Source organism: Ursus arctos, unplaced genomic scaffold, assembly GCF_023065955.2.
Source record: "Ursus arctos isolate Adak ecotype North America unplaced genomic scaffold, UrsArc2.0 scaffold_8, whole genome shotgun sequence".
Taxonomy (NCBI): domain Eukaryota; kingdom Metazoa; phylum Chordata; class Mammalia; order Carnivora; family Ursidae; genus Ursus; species Ursus arctos.
Window position 1 is genome coordinate 37,373,253 of NW_026623100.1, and position 18,725 is coordinate 37,391,977.

General features: G+C 51.7%; 2 protein-coding genes across 3 annotated transcripts in view; one reads left to right on the forward strand and one right to left on the reverse strand.

Moving 5' to 3' along the window:
- Window positions 1-1,538, reverse strand: part of EXOC6B (exocyst complex component 6B) — a 600,511-nt gene extending 598,973 nt beyond the window's left edge. Inside the window, exon 1 of one of the 2 annotated variants that reach the window (XM_044392293.3) lies at window positions 843-1,538. The gene's annotated coding sequence lies outside the window, so the exon portion shown is untranslated. The remainder of the gene's footprint in view (window positions 1-842) is intronic. The other variant, XM_044392306.3, reaches the window with a different exon arrangement.
- Window positions 1,539-1,941: 403 nt separating this feature from the next.
- Window positions 1,942-12,803, forward strand: SPR (sepiapterin reductase). Its single transcript, XM_026483093.4, has 3 exons — window positions 1,942-2,417; window positions 2,989-3,279; window positions 7,936-12,803. Exons 1-3 carry the CDS (start codon window positions 2,096-2,098, stop codon window positions 8,124-8,126), a joined length of 804 nt encoding a protein of 267 aa, XP_026338878.1. The 5' UTR covers window positions 1,942-2,095; the 3' UTR covers window positions 8,127-12,803.
- The last annotated feature ends 5,922 nt before the right edge of the window (window positions 12,804-18,725 follow it).

Here is an 18,725-nt window from a genome sequence, read left to right on the forward strand (position 1 = left end):
TTGCAGTCTTTCATTGGCTGGGCTGTTGCCAGGGCAGGAGAAAAGCCTTTCTTCCTCCTGCTGGAATAGTAAAGCAGTGTCCATGTGCAAGGTCCCTCTCTTCCCTTGGGTCTGTAACTGATAAGTGATAGGGCATGAGAGCTCACCCTAAGGGCCTCCCAACTCCATTCTAAAGGAGATTTCCTTTTTTTTTTTTTTTTCTTTAAAGGAGATTTCCTTTTATTAATTTTCACAGGGCATACTCGAATCTCTGCCACTGTTGCAGGAAGAACTCTTAAAAAGGTCAGTAATAGGTACCGGAGAACCAACATACCCAGAAGAGAGAAACACTGGAATTGTATAGTAGTAAAACTAGTTGCAATAAATACTGCAGTTTTCTGGCTTCCGATTCAAATTCAATTGCACAGGCCTTTCCCTTAACTTCCTTCAATTTATACCTGGTCTCTTTAACAATGAAAATTTGGGCTCCTAACAACATTAACATAATTATTCCCCCCCCCCCCCGTCCTACTTTTCATCAGATAATTTCAAAATAACACTGTGCATAGTGACAGTTAATCTACTAAATGACTTTAAGATTTCTTTGCAGTTTCATTTGTTGTTAGAGTACGTTCCATGATAGGATCCGAACTGCACATTTTACCAAAAGTTTGCAATAAGGGCACCCATGTTGACCAGCAAAACCCTGCCCCAAGTTGTTTTGGTGTTGATGTGATAGCCCACACTGCACAAGGAAGCAAAACGCATTTTCTTCCAGAGCCTTGGAAGGCAGCTTTGCTGTCTGTCCTGGGAGGGAGGGCAGCCCTGCGAGGGCTTGGGCTGAGTTATCAGAGGTTACTCACCACCCTCCCTAAGCTCTGTAGAGTCTCCTTCTTAAGATGTGTAGCTGTCTCCTGACCTTCTCATCTTCCCTCTCTCCTTGAAAAAAGTCCGAAATGTGGGTTTTCTGAAGCACAGGTCTGGATTTACAGACTCAGCTGATTATGTAAACTTGAAGTGTAGCCAGAGGCGCAGGGGTGCAAGGACACTTGGCCTCGAGGGTTCCAAACAGACCAGGTTTGGCCGTTCGCAGCTGACAAAATCCAAAGGCAGAGAGGAGTGGTGGTGAAACCAGAAAGGAATTTGTTTCAGTGAGGCCAACGTCGGGAAGGCAGCAGACTAATGTTTCAAAGTGCCAAAAATAATTCCAGGTTGATAGAAGGGAAATGTGGAAGGTCGGTGAGAACTGCAGATAGGCGGCGAAGGTCAAACCAACCATTGTCTTGAGGTCCATCATATGGGGTCTTGCTGGCATTGGGGCAGTCCCTATTGCTTGTGGGGATAGGTTCAGTGGCCCGAGTTCAGAGATAAGCTAGAAAGAACTTAATCAGAAAGTTAGAGGTCAAAATGGAGGTAGCTGCGGTCCTCTTTCGGAAGTTGGGTGTAGGTGCAATTGACTGCTGGGAAAAGTGTAGCGTGAGTGGGGGCAGAAATCGGGGTAACACAGACCTGTAAAAGCAGGAGGACCCCGCAATCTCAGAGGAAGGGGAACTGGCTGGAGCGCAGAGCTGTCCTGAGTCTAGAAAGGGAGAAGAGGTTTTTACATCCCTTGGAGGAACCACTGTGGTGCTCCCAGAGGTAGCTCCCGTTAAGCTGAGAGCGGTGAGTTCCCAGAGCCCTGAACTGGCCTGCGCCGCATTCAGGGCTTCTGGGGCCACTTACAGACATGCCCAGCATGACCCGGCCTGGAGGAGGTCCCGCGTGCAAGGAGGTGCGGTGTGAACTTGGGAGGTGGAGGCGGCCCTGCGGGGGGAATGAACTTGCGGAAGAGCGGGGGAGGGGTGCGGGTGGTGCAGGTGGTAGAATGAGGCCAGGCCCAGAATGGGGCCAGGCTTCCCGGTGGAGGCCGTGCCTCCCGACCCCTTAGGTGCAGCCCCTTCCCGCAGACTGAGACCGCGCAGGCGCCTCCACTTCCGCCAAGGAAAGCGGCGCCCCGCAATCGCAGCCGAAGCTTTCGGGTCCCGCCCCCTCCGGCCGGGCCTCCGCCCACTGCAACCGCGGCCGCCCCGCCCGCCGCCAGTCTTCGACCCCGCGCGAGAGGTCGCGGGTCGCCGGCATGCAGGGTGGCAGCGGCAAGGACGGCGGCCTGGGACGCGCCGTGTGCGTGCTGACCGGCGCCTCCCGTGGCTTCGGCCGGGCCTTGGCCCCGCTCCTGGCCCGGCTGCTGTCGCCCGGCTCCGTGCTGGTCCTGAGCGCCCGCAACGACGAGGCGCTCCGGCAGCTGGAGGCGGAGCTGGACGCCGGGCGGCCCGGACTGCGCGTGGTGCGGGTGCCCGCCGACCTGGGCGTCGAGGCCGGTTTGCAGCAGCTGCTCGGCGCCCTGCGCGAGCTCCCCAGGCCCGAGGGGTTGCAGCGGGTGCTGCTTATCAATAATGCGGGTAAGGCGCCCGCCGGCGGCGGCGGACTCCCCGTGGGAGCCCTGGGAGTACTGCGTAGCGCCCCTATCTCTTCTTCCTCCTCACTTTCCCCACCGCTAGGAACATTAGAGGTGACTCTTAGGAGTCAGAAAAGATGCTAGAAAATCCGAGTTGTTTCAGCAAGGTCGGTGCGGCTCATTCTTTCCCAACCCCCCCCCCCTTCCTTTTCCTGAGCGTATTTTCCAAAATGCCTTTAGAACTTTCCCGATCGCCTTGCTCCGCGCCCTCTGGCGGAGGCCTGAGTCAGGGCCTGAGGTCTTCCAGCAGAAGTAAATTCCCCTCTTTTCCAAATGGCCTCCTGAGTTCTGCCCCCAGGCCCAGAGCAGGGCATGCACACTTTCAGGTTGCAACTTGGGATGAGTGAACAACTCCGGGTGTGTCTGTCTGCAGAGCTGGGAAGAGGAAGGCATCTTCAGAAGCACTAGGGAGACTCCTCTAGGTTTGGGAGGGAAGTGGGTGTCTAGAATTTGGAGAGGGCTGGGGAAAGAGAAAACCCATCTGCACAGAGTGATTCTTAAGGTCTGTTTTTCAGGCACTCTTGGGGATGTGTCCAAAGGCTTCGTGGACCTGGCCGACCCAGCTGAATTGAACAACTACTGGGCTCTCAACTTGACCTCCATGCTCTGCCTGACTTCCAGCATCCTGAAGGCCTTCCCAGACAGTCCTGGCCTCAGCAGGACCATGGTTAACATCTCGTCCCTCTGTGCGTTGCAGCCCTTCAAGGGCTGGGGATTGTACTGTGCGGGGAAGGCTGCCCGTGACATGATGTTCCAGGTTCTAGCTGCAGAGGAACCTAGTGTGAGGGTGCTGAGCTATGCCCCAGGTAGGTGGAACATTATACTACCATCCCTGTCACCCAGAACCGGCTGGTTCCCCCTCTGGGGGTGGGCAGAGGGCCTAGTCTGACCCCTCCAAGAAAGAACCCACAGAGTATATTGTCCCTGAATCATTAACCATCACCCCTTAAGGGAAATACAGGCTTCAGAAGTTAGAGCTGGCTGGGATAGGGAGTGTAGTTAGAAGATAAGGCGAGAGACTGGGGAGTTGCCTGGCCTGGAGGGTGGGGCCAGAAAGCCTGAGATATTAGAGTTGAGAGACAATGAGGGTTTGAATTTCAGGCCTGTACATGTGAAACAGGGAAGATGCTACCTGTCTACAGGGCAGTTTGGAGGACTGAATGAGGTAATATATATGAAAATGACTCCTAGCTGTGAAGTGCTATCTATCTGTTAGCACTTCTAAATGTTAGATAGAACTTATCACACTGTATTCTCTTTATATCTGTACTTCTTTCTCCTGATAGGAAAGCTCTGAAGGCAGGAACTTTGTGCTGTGCACCTGTATGTCCTCAGCACCAGCAAAGTGCCTCACTTTGTCAGTCTTCAGTAAATGGTATTTGAAGGAAGAGCAGAGAGATTGTGAAATGCTGGCCACCCAGGCTAAATTGCGCTGGGACCCTGTGGGGATGCTGGGATAGAGAAGAGAGGGCCCTGTCTTCACCAAAGTTAAACAGTAAGGGGTCTTGTGACACTTGGTCTGGCTTCTCAGCACCCTGCCATGATGCCACTGTGCCCCTTTCTGAAAAGTGAGCCTTGTATACTGGCTTGAGGCTGGTGGAATTAGAACAAGGTGACAAAGCTGTTGTGTAATGTCTGAGTGATTTAGACGGAGAGCCAATAGTCTGTTCCCCTTGAAACCTGGGGGCAGAGATGTCAAAACACCTGACCAAAGCCCAGATGTGGCAGAGGCAGGATCAAACCTTGTCTCCAAGTTCATGATCAGTGCTACTTTTACTTCCTCATGCTCTCTAGTGCCCAATCCTCCTTTCCTCCCTAACACCTACACTGTTATTCTTGTAGTCACCTTTGAACTCAGCACCCCTCTGAGCTCAGCCTAGGACTCACTCAATCAAGTGGGCAAATGAAAACCACAGCCAGGTGTGGAGCCGACTCCAGAATGTCATTTGATTGGGTTGGATCTCAGGGAGTCCTGAGATGACTCAGTATGTGCAAATCGATCTATATAATATACCACATTAATAAAATGAAATATAAAAATCATATGATCATCTCAATAGATGCAGAAAAAGTATTTGACAAAATTTAATATTAATTTATGATTTTTAAAAAACTCAAAAAAGTGGGTATAGAGGGAATGTGCTTAACATAATAAAGACCATATATGATAAGCCCAAAGCTAACAGCATACCCAGTGGTGAAAAGCTAAAAAAAAAAAACTTTCCTTGTAAGATCAGGAACAAGACAAGGGAACCACTCTCGCCACTTTTATTTAACATAGTACTGGAAGTCCTAGCCAGAGCAGTTAGGCAAGAAAAAGAAATAAAAGACATCCAAATCAGAAAGGAAGAGGTAAAACTATTTGCAGATGACTATTATATGTGGAAAACCCTAAAGACGCCACCAAAAAACTATTAGGACTAATAAATTCAGTAAAGTTGCAGGATACAAAATAACATACAAAAATCAGCTGTATTTCTACACACTAATAATGAGTTATTGGGGAAATTAAGAAAACAGTCCCATTTACATTTGCTTCAAAAAGAATAAAATAGAAATAAGTTTAACCAAGGAGGTGAAAGACCCGTACACTGACAACCATAAGACACTGATGAAAGAAATTGAAGAAGATACAAATAAATGGAAAGATACTCTGTGTTCATGGATTGGAAGAATTAATATTGCTGAAATGTCCATACTACCTAAATCAATATACAGATTCAATGCAATCCCTATCAAAACTCCAATAGCATTTTTCACAGAAATAGAACAAATAATCCTAAAATTTGTATGGAACCACAAAAGACCCCAGATAACCAAAGCAATCTTGAGGGAAAAAAACAAACCTGGAAGCATCACACGTCCTGATTTCAAACTATATTACGAAAGAATAGTAATGAAACACTGGTATTGGCATGAAAACACACAGTTTACCAGTGAAATCACGTAGGCCTGGTGTCTTGAAGAAGATACCTTTGGGTTGAAATTTTGTAGTGACCTGTTAGCTCCATGAACTTGGATGTACAAATCTTTCCCCAGATTTGGGGAGTTCTCAGCCATTATTTCTCTGTATAGATTGTCTCTTCTGATGGTAACCCTTAAGTCATCTTTACTCTTTTGTTCTTTTTTCTTTTTGCTCTTCTGACTGGATGATTTCTAATGACCTGTCTTCTGATTCACTAATTTCTTTCTTCTGCTTGATTCAGTCTGCTGTTGACTTCTCTTGAATTCTTTAGTTTAGTCATTTTATTCTTCAACCCCAGGATTTCGGTTTGTTGAGTTGTTTTTTGGGTTTTCTTTTTTAAGATTTTATTTATTTATTTGACAGAGAGAGACACAGCCAGTGAGAGAGGGAACACAAGCAGAGGGAGTGGGAGAGGAAGAAGCAGGCTCCCAGCAGAGCAGGAAGCCCAATGTGGAGCTCGATCCCAGGACCCTGGGACCATGCCCTGGGCTGAAGGCAGACGCTTAATGACTGAGCCACCCAGGCGCCCCTGAGTTGTTTTTTTTTAAGTGGTTTCTATTTCTTTGTTGAACTTCTCATTTTGTTCATGCATTGTTTTCCTAATTTCATTTAGTTGTCTATCTGCGTTTTCTTTTTTTTTTTTTAAGATTTTATTTATTTATTTTAGAGAGAGAGCACACCTGAGCAGGAAGAGGGGAAAAGGGAGAGGGGGAGAGAGAGGAAAAGGGAGAGAATCTCCAGTAGACATCACGCTGAGCACAGGGCCCAACATGGGTCTCAGTCCCATGACCCTGAGAACATGACCTGAGCTAAACCCCAGAGTCAGATGCTTAACCAGATGAGCCACACATCGGTCTGCATTTTCTTGTAGTTCACTGAATTTCTTTAAGAAGATTATTTTGAATTATTTGTTCATAGATCTTATTTCTTTAGGGTCAGTCATTGGAGTTTTATAGGTTTCCTTTGGTGGTGTCACATGTCCTTGATTATTCATGATCCTTGTGGCCCCGTGTTGGTGTCTGTGCATTTGAGGAAGGAGGCACCTCTCCCAGTCTTTACAGGCTGACTTCAGTAGGCAAAGCCCTTTACCAGTCAAACCATCCAGTGATTCTGGGTGAACCAAACTCAGGGGCGCCTGGGTGGCTCAGTCATTAAGCATCTGCCTTCAGCCCAGGGCATGGTCCCAGGGTCCTGGGATGTCTGTAGCAGGTTGCTCCTGGAGTCATTGGGCAGCCTCTTGCTAGGGTGGGTTGAAAGCCTGGGTCTGTGGTAGTCCGTCTGGTGCTGGGCCTGGTGGGGAGCCTGGGTTTATGGGCACTGATGGCAAGCTCAGAGGCATCTAGGGCCACAGGAGCTCGCTGGAATGTGTCAGGTACCTATGTTCATGGCAGCTTGTCAGGAGCCTGATGCCGTGGGAGCAACCCCAGGCCACAAGGGCCAGCTGATACTGGAGTGGATCAGGGGACTGGGTTTCTTGGGACTTTTGGGAGCCTGGAGCTGCCAGGGGCCACTGAAGCTGGCTGGAACCAGCAGGCATCAGAGTGAGCCTGAGGCCTAGGTTTGTGGGAACCTGTTCCATAGGAGTGGCCAGGGGTTGTGGGAGCCACTTGAGGCTGCTGAGGCGCTGGATCTGGCAGGCAGTGGGGTTAGCTGGCGGCCTGGGTTCATGGGAGCCCAGAGGGAGCCACCTAGCACCATGGGAGTTGGCCTGGGTCTAGAGTGGGCTGGCTCTGGGATCCCCTATGAAGTCGGGTGCTTACTTCCCTCTCCTCCCACAGGGAGGGTGTCTCTACACTGGGATGCCTGGGCCTGGGGGCAGATGATAGGGGTAGTCCGCATCTCTATTTCCTGCCATCCTCAATGCATCCTTTCTTTTTTCTGTGCTTCACCCAGGTAGTATAATCCCTTACCTGGAATCCTTGGCTTTCATGAAGGTAATTTCATGGGCAGCTAATAGTTCATATTGATATTTCTGCAGAAAAGTGCTAGAAATTCCTATGCCACTGCTTTGTCGACCCCAGTGATATTTTAGCAAGATGCAATTTAGCAGAGGGCTACAGAAGGAGCTGAAGCAGAGAGAGAACCAGGGCCGTATAAAGGGCTGGATTGTCAGGGTATGTAGAAACAGAAGGGTCCGTCCTACTTGGTGACTGGTTGGCTGTGGGAACAGAGGGGAGAGGGAGGAGGCGGGGATGGAAGTTTTGAGCTTGAGAGAAGAGTGTTTCATTAATAGAAATTGAAAAGTCAGGAGGAGGCGGTGCTGATTGGAAAGGAGGTGATAAGCTTAGTTGTAGACACAGTGGTCTGGAGACACCATGTTCATTGACGCATCGGGATTTGAGTCTGGAGCTCAGTAGTGACAGAATGACCCCGACCACGCTTGTCAGCCAGGGTGGGGTGTTGCCAGTGGCCAGACCTGACTCCACCATGCTCCACACACACACCAGGGGCCCCTGCCTCAGCCATGTCCCCTCAACTTCTGCTTTTCATGCCCTAGGTCCCCTGGACACAGACATGCAGCAGTTGGCCCGGGAGACCTCAATGGACCCGGACTTACGGAAAAGGCTGCAGGAGCTGAAGACAAATGGGGAGCTTGTGGATTGTAAGATGTCAGCCCAGAAACTGCTAAGCTTGCTACAAAAGGACACGTTCAAGTCTGGAGCCCATGTTGACTTCTACGATAAATAAGCCAATGTCCTTGGCTTCCTGGGGCTTTTTTCCCCCTCTCTCAGGCACACCCAGGAGCTCTGTGCCACCCCCCCATCCTGCCACAGGGGCACCGCCAACCCTGCCTGACCCAGATAAGCACTCATACCTACTTTCTGCCCTCAGATCCAGCCAGCAGTGAGGGCCTCAGGTCATTGGAATCCCAGTTCTCGGGAGTCTGTTGACTGCCCTGAGTTAAGGGGAGCTTGGGAGAGAGAAGTTACGGCTGTTGGTATTCTGTCTCCCCAGAAATAGAATTTTAAGGTTAGGAAAAGCAGAACAAGAAGCTGCAACCCTGAAGAGAAGAGGTTGGGGGTCTCATGGCCAGTCCCTGGCTGAGCTAATGTCATATAGGAGGGCCCATGTGGAATCACAGCCCACGGGGGAGGGAGGACGGTGCAAGTTCGGTGCACAAGGATGCCCCATGTTCATGGTAGCAGGACCTTGTGTTGACCTTTGTGTCCTCATTCTGATGCCTCCTCCCTCCAGAACGTACCATCTGTCCCCCAGATGGGGGAAAGGGGGCCCCTGAGAGTTTTGTACAAGTAAAAAGCAGATACAAATAAAATGTGGATTGTCCTTTATTCACCCCTGCCTTCTCCTCTGATACAGGGCCCGTGACTGACTCCTGTCTCACTGGGTCCAGAGGTGTGCCTTAATGCAATTAACCCAAACTTGGGGAGTTACCCTTATTTCCTGGGGAGTTATCTTAGGGTTGTCTGCCTCTTCTTACGGAGCCCCTACCCAGTGGCAAGCTCAGGTTCAGAGTTGGCCAAGATGGATATGCCCAGGTGCCTGTTCCTCCAGATGCCTATGCTGACCCCAATCTTTATTACTCTTTCCTCATCCCTGACCTAGTCAAAGACTGTTGAGGCTTCAGGGCCTGACTCCCAGCCTCCCCGGCCCTCTTGGATTCCCAGTTCTACCCTTTGCCCACATGGCAGTGTTGCAAATGGATCTCCTCAGGGGGGCTGTCTGTCATGGGCCCTCCTGGTAAAGTTCATCCGGCACATGGTCCTGATCCTCCGTGGGGTGGGCTTAGGACCAGCATGCCTGTGGGGAACATGGGCAATATTCTAAGAGAGGGAAGCCCTAAGTAACGAGGTGTGTGAACAAACCCATCCTCCTGCCACTCGGCAGATGTAGGCCGAGCTGGGAGCTCCACAGTGGTGGTGGCCTACAGCCAGTCCACCCTTGCGCCTGGCCCTTATTTAGGAGTTGAGAACAAGGGTCCCAGCTAGCCAACTCCCAGGGCTCAGCCCTGCATGTGAGGTGGAGGAACTCTTTGTTCCTTCTCATGCACAGCAGAGGGCGCATGGAGGCCGTTCCTCCGGGAGAGCCCATGGCAGCTCAGCTCTGGAGGCAGGCTCTGGGCCGGAGCTGCCAATGCCCTGACAGGTGCCCTAGGAGGGAGCGAGTAATTCATGCTCTTTCGTTGCCCAGCAGAGCATTTGCCCTCACTGGAGTCAAAAGCACTGCACTCGTATCCCTGCTCTGCCATTTGCCAGCTCGTGACCCAGCATAAATTGCTTCTATGGGTTTCGGTTTCCTGATCTGAAAAATGGTGCCTCCCTCAGAGAGTCATGGGGAGCATTAAGTGCCCTAATGTTTGTAAATGCTTAGCACAGTCTAGCATTGCAGTAGGTGCCCAGAGATTTGGATATTATTGCCTTTTAATATCAAGATCCAGATCAACGTGGAGCCCCACTTGCAGCCCAGATGCCCTCCCCCTTGCTGACCTGCAGCAAGAACTCTCTCTGCTACCCCTGCATGGGGCCTCAGTGGGGCTGGAGTTCAGTCTGGACAACTCGTTCTGGACTCACCAGACCCATGGGAAAATGGAGGAGCCTCAAAGTCAGGAATCGTTGGTCCCACTTCTCTCTGTAATGGAGACGTTGTGGGGTCTTGCACAGGGCCCTCCTTCCTCTGGGCTGTTTCCTTAGAACAGAGGAGCTCAGAGCTGCCTTCCCACAGGTGGGGCTGGGCCATCCTGGGCCGCCCCTTCTGTCTGGTGAGTGTTGGGTGGATTTCCTCACCCGGCCCCCTGCTCCTGCGGGAGTGTGAGAGCAGTCAGCACCAGCACAACCCTGGGGGATGGCCGGCCAGGGTGGTTTCCCTCTCCCCACCAGGCTGCTTGGCCAGGACTTGGGGAGGAGTACCACATGTCCCCACCAGGTGGCGAGGCCCTCCCATGCCTGACACTTGTCCTCTCTGAGCCCAGGGATTTAAGAGCCTTAGAAACAACCCCCATCTTTCTTTCTCCCTGCACTCTAGGATTGAGAACTCTCAGGGGTCCCCAGGGAGCTAGGGAGGACCAAAGGGCTGGGATTACTCTCTCTGGCCCGCCCAAGGCCTCCTTAGTGACCCCTGGGCTCGGCCACAAGGATTTCCCAGACGTTGCTCCTCAGCCGGGACTCAGCCTCCCCAGGCCCCCCACCACTGGGCAGGGAGATTTTCTAGCTAACCATCTGTGTTCCCAGAGCACATGGCCTGGCGTTGGCTGCCACACACATGAGGACACATAAGCACATACACAGTACATGTCTGCACATGCCTAACGTCCAGCCGCAGGGTCAAGCAGGGCCTCAGATTAGCCAGAAGACAAACAAGGTTTCTCTTTGTCTTTGATGACGAGAATGAGCTGGGCAGTTTTTTGGTTTTATGTTTCATACCCTGAGCTGGAGGCCAGCAGCTGGCCCGTGATGAGCAGGGGACGCGGACTATTCCAGGCCCACCCCCAGGGACATCCAGCACCTCTGTCCATGAACGTGACCAGCTGGGACTAGACTGTCCAGGAGCACTCTCCCCACCCCCCACCCCCAATTCTTGTCCTTCATCCCCTGAGTACAACGCAGGCTGGTGCCTAAGTCCATTGTTCGCCAAGCCTGGAGGCACCAGTGGCTCCTACCTCCTCGCTCAGAACCACAACGGGGCGACATGCTCCATCCTGGCATCTCCCCGTGTCTCACTAAAGGGCGCTGGGCTCTGGGAAACCGCCTCTGGCCTCCTTCACCGTCAGCCTCTCCCCACGGCATGTGTTTGCAGGAATTCCCACTCGCGTACACAGGTACACACCCCTGCTTACCAAGGTGCCCTGCTGGGCTCCCTCACCGTCAGGGTCCTGTGTGGTGCCACAGAGGTGGGTGGAGAGCGCTTGCAGTCCCTGGAGCGGAGATCCCTCAGGGCGACACCTCCCCAGCTCCCACAGCATCTCTCGGTGATCCACTAGTCAGCAGGCAGGGAAGGTACTCTGAGCCCCTGGGGCCAGCTGGCGGGAGGGTTAAAGGGTGGCTGAGGAGCCATTCTTGCTCCCCCAGCCGAGTCCTGAGCTCTTTTGCCTGCAGAGCTGGGAGGCAGGACCGGGTGAGTACTGGATGTTCCCTCAGACTTTCAAAGCAGGGCCCACCTCCCCATTCTCACCCTGGAATGATTGCTCCTTCCCAGCAAGACTCCCTGACCTCACCCTTTTTCTACCATTTCATCCATCATGCACTCCCCCTCGGGCCTAAGGGTCCTTACTGTGAGCTGAGAGAGCCCTGGATTTCTATTTTCAGGGAGAGGTTGGGAGAAAGGAGGCAGGGAGGAAGGGAAGGAGAAGGAAGTTCCTTCTTTTTCTTTGGAGGATCCATGTCCCAAGCCCACCTGCCAGCTGACCCCAGAGGCTTAGCGTGATTCCTCAGCTGACAAACCTGGAAGCTACCCGGTGGTCTCTTAGCCCTCAGGCCCATGTCCCCTGTCCCCAACCCAAGGGCAAGGGAAGAGAAGGGCCTGCGCCCCACTTCCCAGACCTGGTGTCTCCTCTTAGAGCTGCAGGACTCTATCTGGCCCATACTCTGGTTCAGGTCTTAGTCCTGCCACTGCGGAGGCCTTTCCTGCCCCCACCCTGCCCTTCCAAACCCCAGCTTGACCCCAGGGATCCAAGGCCTCAAGCTCAAAAGACTGTGTGTATTCCACAGACCTTACCCAGACCGAACCCAGTGAGGCCCTGTAGAGTGAGGAATGAAGGAATGAAGGAACCAACAAATGAACGAATGAATGAGTGAGTAAAGAGAGTGAGCAAGCAAGCGAGCCAGTGAATGCTGGAGTGGGTCACTGCCAGGTGTATAGCGAAGCCTTTGAAATGGCTCAGGTGTGATGGCGATGCCTGGGAGTCAGGTCTCCGCAGACAAACTCCCACCAGCCCAGGCATCCGTATGTGGGGGTTCAAACCCACCTTGATTTACTCCTTGGAATCCCTAAAGGAAAGCCCAAATGTGTGTATTATGGAAGGGGGTGGGGCTGTCTTGTGTCAGAATCACTTGGGCAGTTTAAAAAAATAAGGACTTTCCCTTTGCTCCTCCTTCACCCCCGATTCCAATTCACTGGATCCGGGTGCGTCCCCACGTGCACTAGAACATCGAAAAGTGAGCTGTGAGAAATGATTAATTCATTAATTTAAAAAGCGAGCTATGGGGGCGCCTGGGTGGCTCAGTCGTTAAGCGTCTGCCTTGGGCTCAGGGCGTGATCCTGGGGTCCTGGGATTGAGCCCCACGTCAGGCTCTTCCGCTGGGAGCCTGCTTCTTCCTCTCCTACTCCCCCTGCTTGTGTTCCCTCTCTCACTGGCTGTCTCTCTGTTGAATGAATAAATAAAATCTTCTAAAAAATAAAAAAAAATAAAAAGCGAGTTGTGAACCTTGCAAACCCAGGTGACATTGGCAGAGATCAAAGAAGGCGGCTGTCCAGAGAAAGGAAGGTTAGGGGACAGAGTCAGGGTTAGGGGTTGGGGCTAGTCTGAGGTCAGAATTAAGGATCAATATATGGCCAGGGTCAGGATCACTGTGAGTCCAGATCTGGAGTCAGCACAGGACCAGGGCTAGGTTGAGTCTGTGTCGGGAGTTGGGAATGTAGAGAAGGGAACAATTTTGGAATATTTGGGGAGGCAAAAGAGGCCCGCACTGCTGGCTTTTAAAATATTAATTTGCATATAAATGATGAGTGTCAGGGTGAGCTGGCTCATTGGGAAAGGAAGTCCAGGCCTGAAGACCAAGGTTGAGGGCCTGCTCTCTCCAGCCCGGGATAGTCCCAGATCTGCCCACCCTGTCCACCTGGGCAGGAGCCCTGTGCACAGGACAGGGACATTATCCGGAACAAAATAGGCTTTCTTTAAGGGTCCATCCTTGTGGCCAGCCTGGGTGGGATGGGAAAAGGAGCTGGGGCAAAGTGAAGAAGCTGAGAAGAGGTGAATCTCCTTTCCTCTCTGGAGCATCCAGGCCACAGGAACAGACACAGCAGGGCACAGCGAGACTGAGGCCGGGGGAGCAGGACAGTGACAGGAAGCCGAGCAACACGGGGAGGAACACAGAGACAGAAAGACTTGAAGATAGAGTAAGACAGATTTAGATGGAGGGAGAGAGATTGAGAGAAGCCACACGCTCACACACACTCATATGCTCGCTCTCATACACACACTCACACGCTGGGGCGTGCGCTCACGTAGCCACCCTGAGTCTTACTGGAAATAATCCCACTAGCAACGCCGGGGCCTCAGCTGCACAGGCGGTGCCGAGCTGTTACCTTGCACATCTGTCAGCTCCAAATGTAGAAGCTGTCATAGGGGTGTGTGTGTGTGAGAGAGAGAGTGTGTGAGAGTGCGTGTGTGCGTGCCTGTTTCTCCCAGAGAGTTCTGAGGGCTTACTTACCCTGGCAGAGGGAGATCCCCAAGGGCCCAGAAGCTCTCCAGGAGGTCCACGCCGCAGGAAGCAGGCCGTGTTTCTTCCTTTCCTGCCCAGGGAGAGGCCCACGGGCTGCCCAGCTTTAGGCCATGGCCCCCTGGACTTGGCTTCTGTGGCCTGGTTTGGCCGCTTACAGCCATGAGATCCCGGGCAATCAAAGCAGCTGAGTCTCCTTTGTCAGGTGGGGCCTGTAAAGCAGCCAAGCCCTCTGGATCCTGGAGGGGCACTGATGAGCGCCTGGCCACACGTGCCTCGGTCACTCCTGCTACTTCAGGGATGTTTTTCAGCCTGTTTGCTATAATTGGGAATTCCTTCTGTGGCTGATACCCAACTTCCGGGGATGTACCTAGCACACAGGTTCCTCGGGGGACACCAAGGACATTGCCCTCCTCCAGCCTGCTCTTCTCCCAGCTGTTTTCCATGCTCAGACCCAAGGATGCGCCTAGAAAACCCACTCTGGACTACAGAGGACCGAGAACCTCTGACCCAGAGCCTCCAGGAGCAGAGAGGGTTGGCACAACATCCAGGGACACGGGGATACTTCTCCCTTTCTAATAATGATCCTTGGGCAGAACCATGTGCTCCTTCTTCCTGGCAAGGCTTTCCAGGTTTTCAGCCCCTGTCCTCATGTGTCAGGAAGTTCTTTTTTGTGTCTGCGCTCTGCCCTGCTTTAATCTAAGCTTATCATAAAGGGATTTTACAGCAATGAGGAAGAGGCCCCAGACACTATCCAGAAGGGAGGGCAGGCTTTTCACTCTTTTTCTTTTTCTTTTTTTTAAGATTTTATTTATTTAGTTGACAAAGCAAGCAAGCACAAGCAGGGGGCGTTCCAGAGGGAGAGGGAGAAGCAGGCTCCCCGCCAAGCAGGAAGCCCGACATGGGGATTGATTCCAGGACCCTGAGATCACGACCTGAGCTGAAGGCAGACACCCCAGCCTTTTCATTTTTAGTACAAGAAAGTAGGGCCCTTAGCTGAAGGGCCCAGTCCCTGTGTCAGAGCTCTTCCACGGTGCAATGCCCACTCAGTGTAGCCCTCCCCAGTCCCACAGAACTGACACTTTGAATGTAGAGAAAGAGAATACACAGCCCAGCCACTCATCCCACAGACTGGCAGCCTTACCAATGACGTGCCCCATCAGAGCCCACCCTGACCCCTGGGGCGGTATCTCCTCCTTCCTCAGATCCACCATCTTTTCTGCCCAAAGGTTGGATGGAACATTCTAGGTAGGCTGCAGGCACTCATGTTGCTCAAGCCAGGGGCTCTGAGAGAGGAGATGAGGTCTAAGGCCTCGTATCTGTGGCTCCAGCCCTGTTTTTGCAGGAAGGCTGTTACCTGGGGTGTGTTCTCTCCTGGGGCCAGGGTCTCTCTGCACGTCTCTGGAGGTTTATGAACCACACGTGGGCCTGCTCTAGGCCCCAGCCACGTGTGTGGGTAACTGTTTGCCACCTTAGTGTTAATATTAGTCGTACAGGTGCGTGAACATTTGGCTTTGCTTATGTATGCTGGGGGGGTTGTATAATTGTGTGTGTACCTGTATATAAGCGTTTTGATATAACACGTGCCAGAGGACAGTGTGTACACGCAAATGTGGGTTCGGGTGTGGGGTCATATGCACACATCTGTAAGGCGACCGTGAGGGTACGTGTAAACTACAGGCAGCGCACATTCGCATTTATACCTGCATGACGGGGGGGGGGGTTGCATGTTTAAAGCACGCATGCGCACTGTTGTGTGCATGCACAAGTCCGCACACATGCGGTCACATGCATCGTGGGAGAGCGCAGGTTGTGCCCCTGGGTTGCTCTCAGTGTGTAAGTGGGCGCGCATGCGTACGCGTGCGACAGGGTGTGACCTCGCCAGCACGAACCTGTGCAAAGCCGGGGGTGAGATTTAACTGGCACGTGTGTGCGTGCACGTGCCTGGGTGTGATTCTGACACGGGGCAGGCGGTCCCGGAGCAATGGGTGTGTTCGGGCCTGTGACCGAGGGACAACAATTGTGTGTTGACAAACTCCAGCCACCCCTTCAGCCCTGTCCAGTGAGAAGGAAACGCGTAAATGTGTTTGTTAAATACAACACGGAACAGCCACAAAAGGCCAGGTCCCGCCGTGGGAGGAGTGAATCGGGAAGTCTCGCTCCCTCTCCCTCCCTCGCCGGCTTCTCGCCCCTCGCTGGCGCTGGCGTCGTTCCCTCACACCTAAGCCCAGTGGTGTTTTGCAGTCTTTCAGCTGTTACCTCAGTCCCTCCTCGCCTCATTCCCGATTCACTCCGTTGCTATAGGTATGTTTGAAACCCCAGCGTGGTAGATTTTAATTAGTCTTCCTACAGATGGCCAATTAACATTCATTACTTTTGCCTTGAGCGATTAATTATGAGTTTGGATAGAAAAGGAGAGAAGAGGAGAGAAGATGGGCAGGTGGATGAAAGGAGAAAAGAGAAGGGGTTTGATTGGAGTCTGGGAGTTTTACACAGAGCAGGCTGCTGGGGGAGAGGGTGGGAAAGAGCTGTTTGAATCCCCTCACTCCCGGCGGCCTCCCTCGGCCCACAGCTGCTCCGGGCCCCTAATCGGCTTGGCTGGCCCAGCCCTCCAGGAAAATAGAGCTCACACCCTTGTTGGGGCGTCCCTAAGCCTTTGGTGTTCCCTGACCCCGGCGCCTTTCATAATACCGGCCCTCTTGTCTTTCGTGCCAGAACTGGGTGGGAACTAGGTCAGGAATCGTCTAAAACGCAGCCGATGACCCAGAAGAGAGGCTCCACTGACGATCACCCGTTCCTAGAATTGTAGCAGCTCATTGTACAGATGAGGAAACTGAGGCTGGACAGGAAATGACCCCCAACTCACGCATCTCAGGAGGAGAGTCCAGCTCTGTTGACCCCGGCCCCGTTCTCATTCCGCGGCCACCAGGGTGTTCAACGTTTAATGCTACCATCTGGAACATACTCCCCGCTTCGGACGGAAGCGCTCTTCAAGGTTGCAAACGTCACTCACATCCTCCAGTGTGCACCCAACTGCCGAATGCTCATGTGGTTTCCCAGCTCATTAAAACACCTCCTGGGTGATGTTGCCCGATGTAAGAGCCGTGGCTGTGTTCCTAGTCCAAAATTCATTCCAGGAGCGGAGGAGACTCCTGAATGTAAATACTGGCCTTTTGCGTGGTAGGGTTACAAATGGCTTTTCTTTTTTTCTCTTTAAAATCATCTGTACTTTTCACTTTCTCTAGCCCAAATATATCACCTGCACAATATTAAGTATATAAAATACGGGGGCGCCTGGGTGGCAGAGCGGTTAAGCGTCTGCTCGGCTCAGGGCGTGATCCTAGCGTTATGGGATCGAGCCGCACATCAGGCTCTTCCGCTATGAGCCTGCTTCTTCCTCTCCCACTTCCCCTGCTTGTGTTCCCTCTCTTGCTGGCTATCTCTATCTCTGTCAAATAAATAAATAAAATCTTTAAAAAAAAGTATATAAAATTAGACTACATGTTACTTGAAATTTTCCCAAAATGCATTTGTAGAAAGAAGCAAAAGAGGAGTCCATGTTACTTTATGGTCTTCTTTAAAAACCATAAATATTATGCACCAAAATGTTTTTTTTTAAAGATTTTATTTATTTATTTATTTATTTATTTATTTATTTATTTGACAGAGAGAGACAGCCAGTGAGAGAGGAAACACAAGCAGGGGGAGTGAGAGAGGAAGAAGCAGGCTCCTAGTGGAGAAGCCTGATGTGGGGCTCGATCCCAGAGCACCGGGATCACGCCCTGAGCCGAAGGCAGACGCCTAACGACTGCGCAACCCAGGCACCCCTATGCACCAAAATGTTAACACTGGTTGAACTTGAGTTAGTTATCACCTGCCTGGATTCAAGTTGCAATTCCACCACCTGCTTAAATTGTGTCTCAGTTTCCTCATCTGTCAGGTGGAGTAAAAAGAGTACCCATGTCACAGGGTCGAGAGCATTAAATAAAATCATGCATGGAAAATCTTAGAACAGTGAGTTTTGACTAGAAAGAGCTCAGTAAATATTAGCTATTATTAATATTAATAATAGTATGATTTTTTAAACATGATATCTGGGGTAGGATTTTGAAGAATTTTTTTTGCCCTTTTTGCTTTTCTGTATTTTCAAATTTTTCTGTAGTGAATGCACATTACCTTGGCAATAAGAAGACAGTAATAAAAAAAGAAGTAAAGAGGAAGGAAGGAAGGAAGGAAGGAAGGAAGGAAGGGAGGAAGGGAGGAAAGACATATTTATTCTGCTCAAAGCAAATGTAGTTCTGCTATTTTAAATTTCTATTAAATTTCTCCTGTCTGACTCATGCTGTGGCGAGTATAGCTGTATGGCCTATGTCCCCTGCAGGTCTCACTCACACTGTGACAAACCCTTTCCTCCAGGAAATGCCCTCCTTCTCCCCTCCTGAGTAGCCAAGTCTTCCCCATCCTCACATCCCCGGCAGCCTCTCTTGGCCTATCCCACTCCTTCCTCAAGCTTGACTCAGGGGCCTGTGTGATTGGCTCTCCTTTGTTTGGGAATTGTGTGGGTCACTATCCAGGTGCCTGGTGAGTAGGTATGGGAGCCCCCAGCCTTCCCCTTGGGAACCCACCATGTGTCCCTGCCAGTCAGCTCCCTTCTCCTCTCTGTCTCCCAGCACACTTCCTCTTTGTTCCCTTGTGACTTCAGCAGTGTGCACATAGCAACTTCCCTCTGCATCTCTTATCCACATTTCTGGGAGTGAGCCCCTTTGTAGGTCACCAGCCAGGACACGGATTGGGCCCTGTGGATTGCATGTCCATCCTTGATCCGATAAACTGTGGGGTGGTGGGGCACTGGGCAGCAGATTCTGCCAGGTATGTCTGTTTGGGCGAGAGTTTT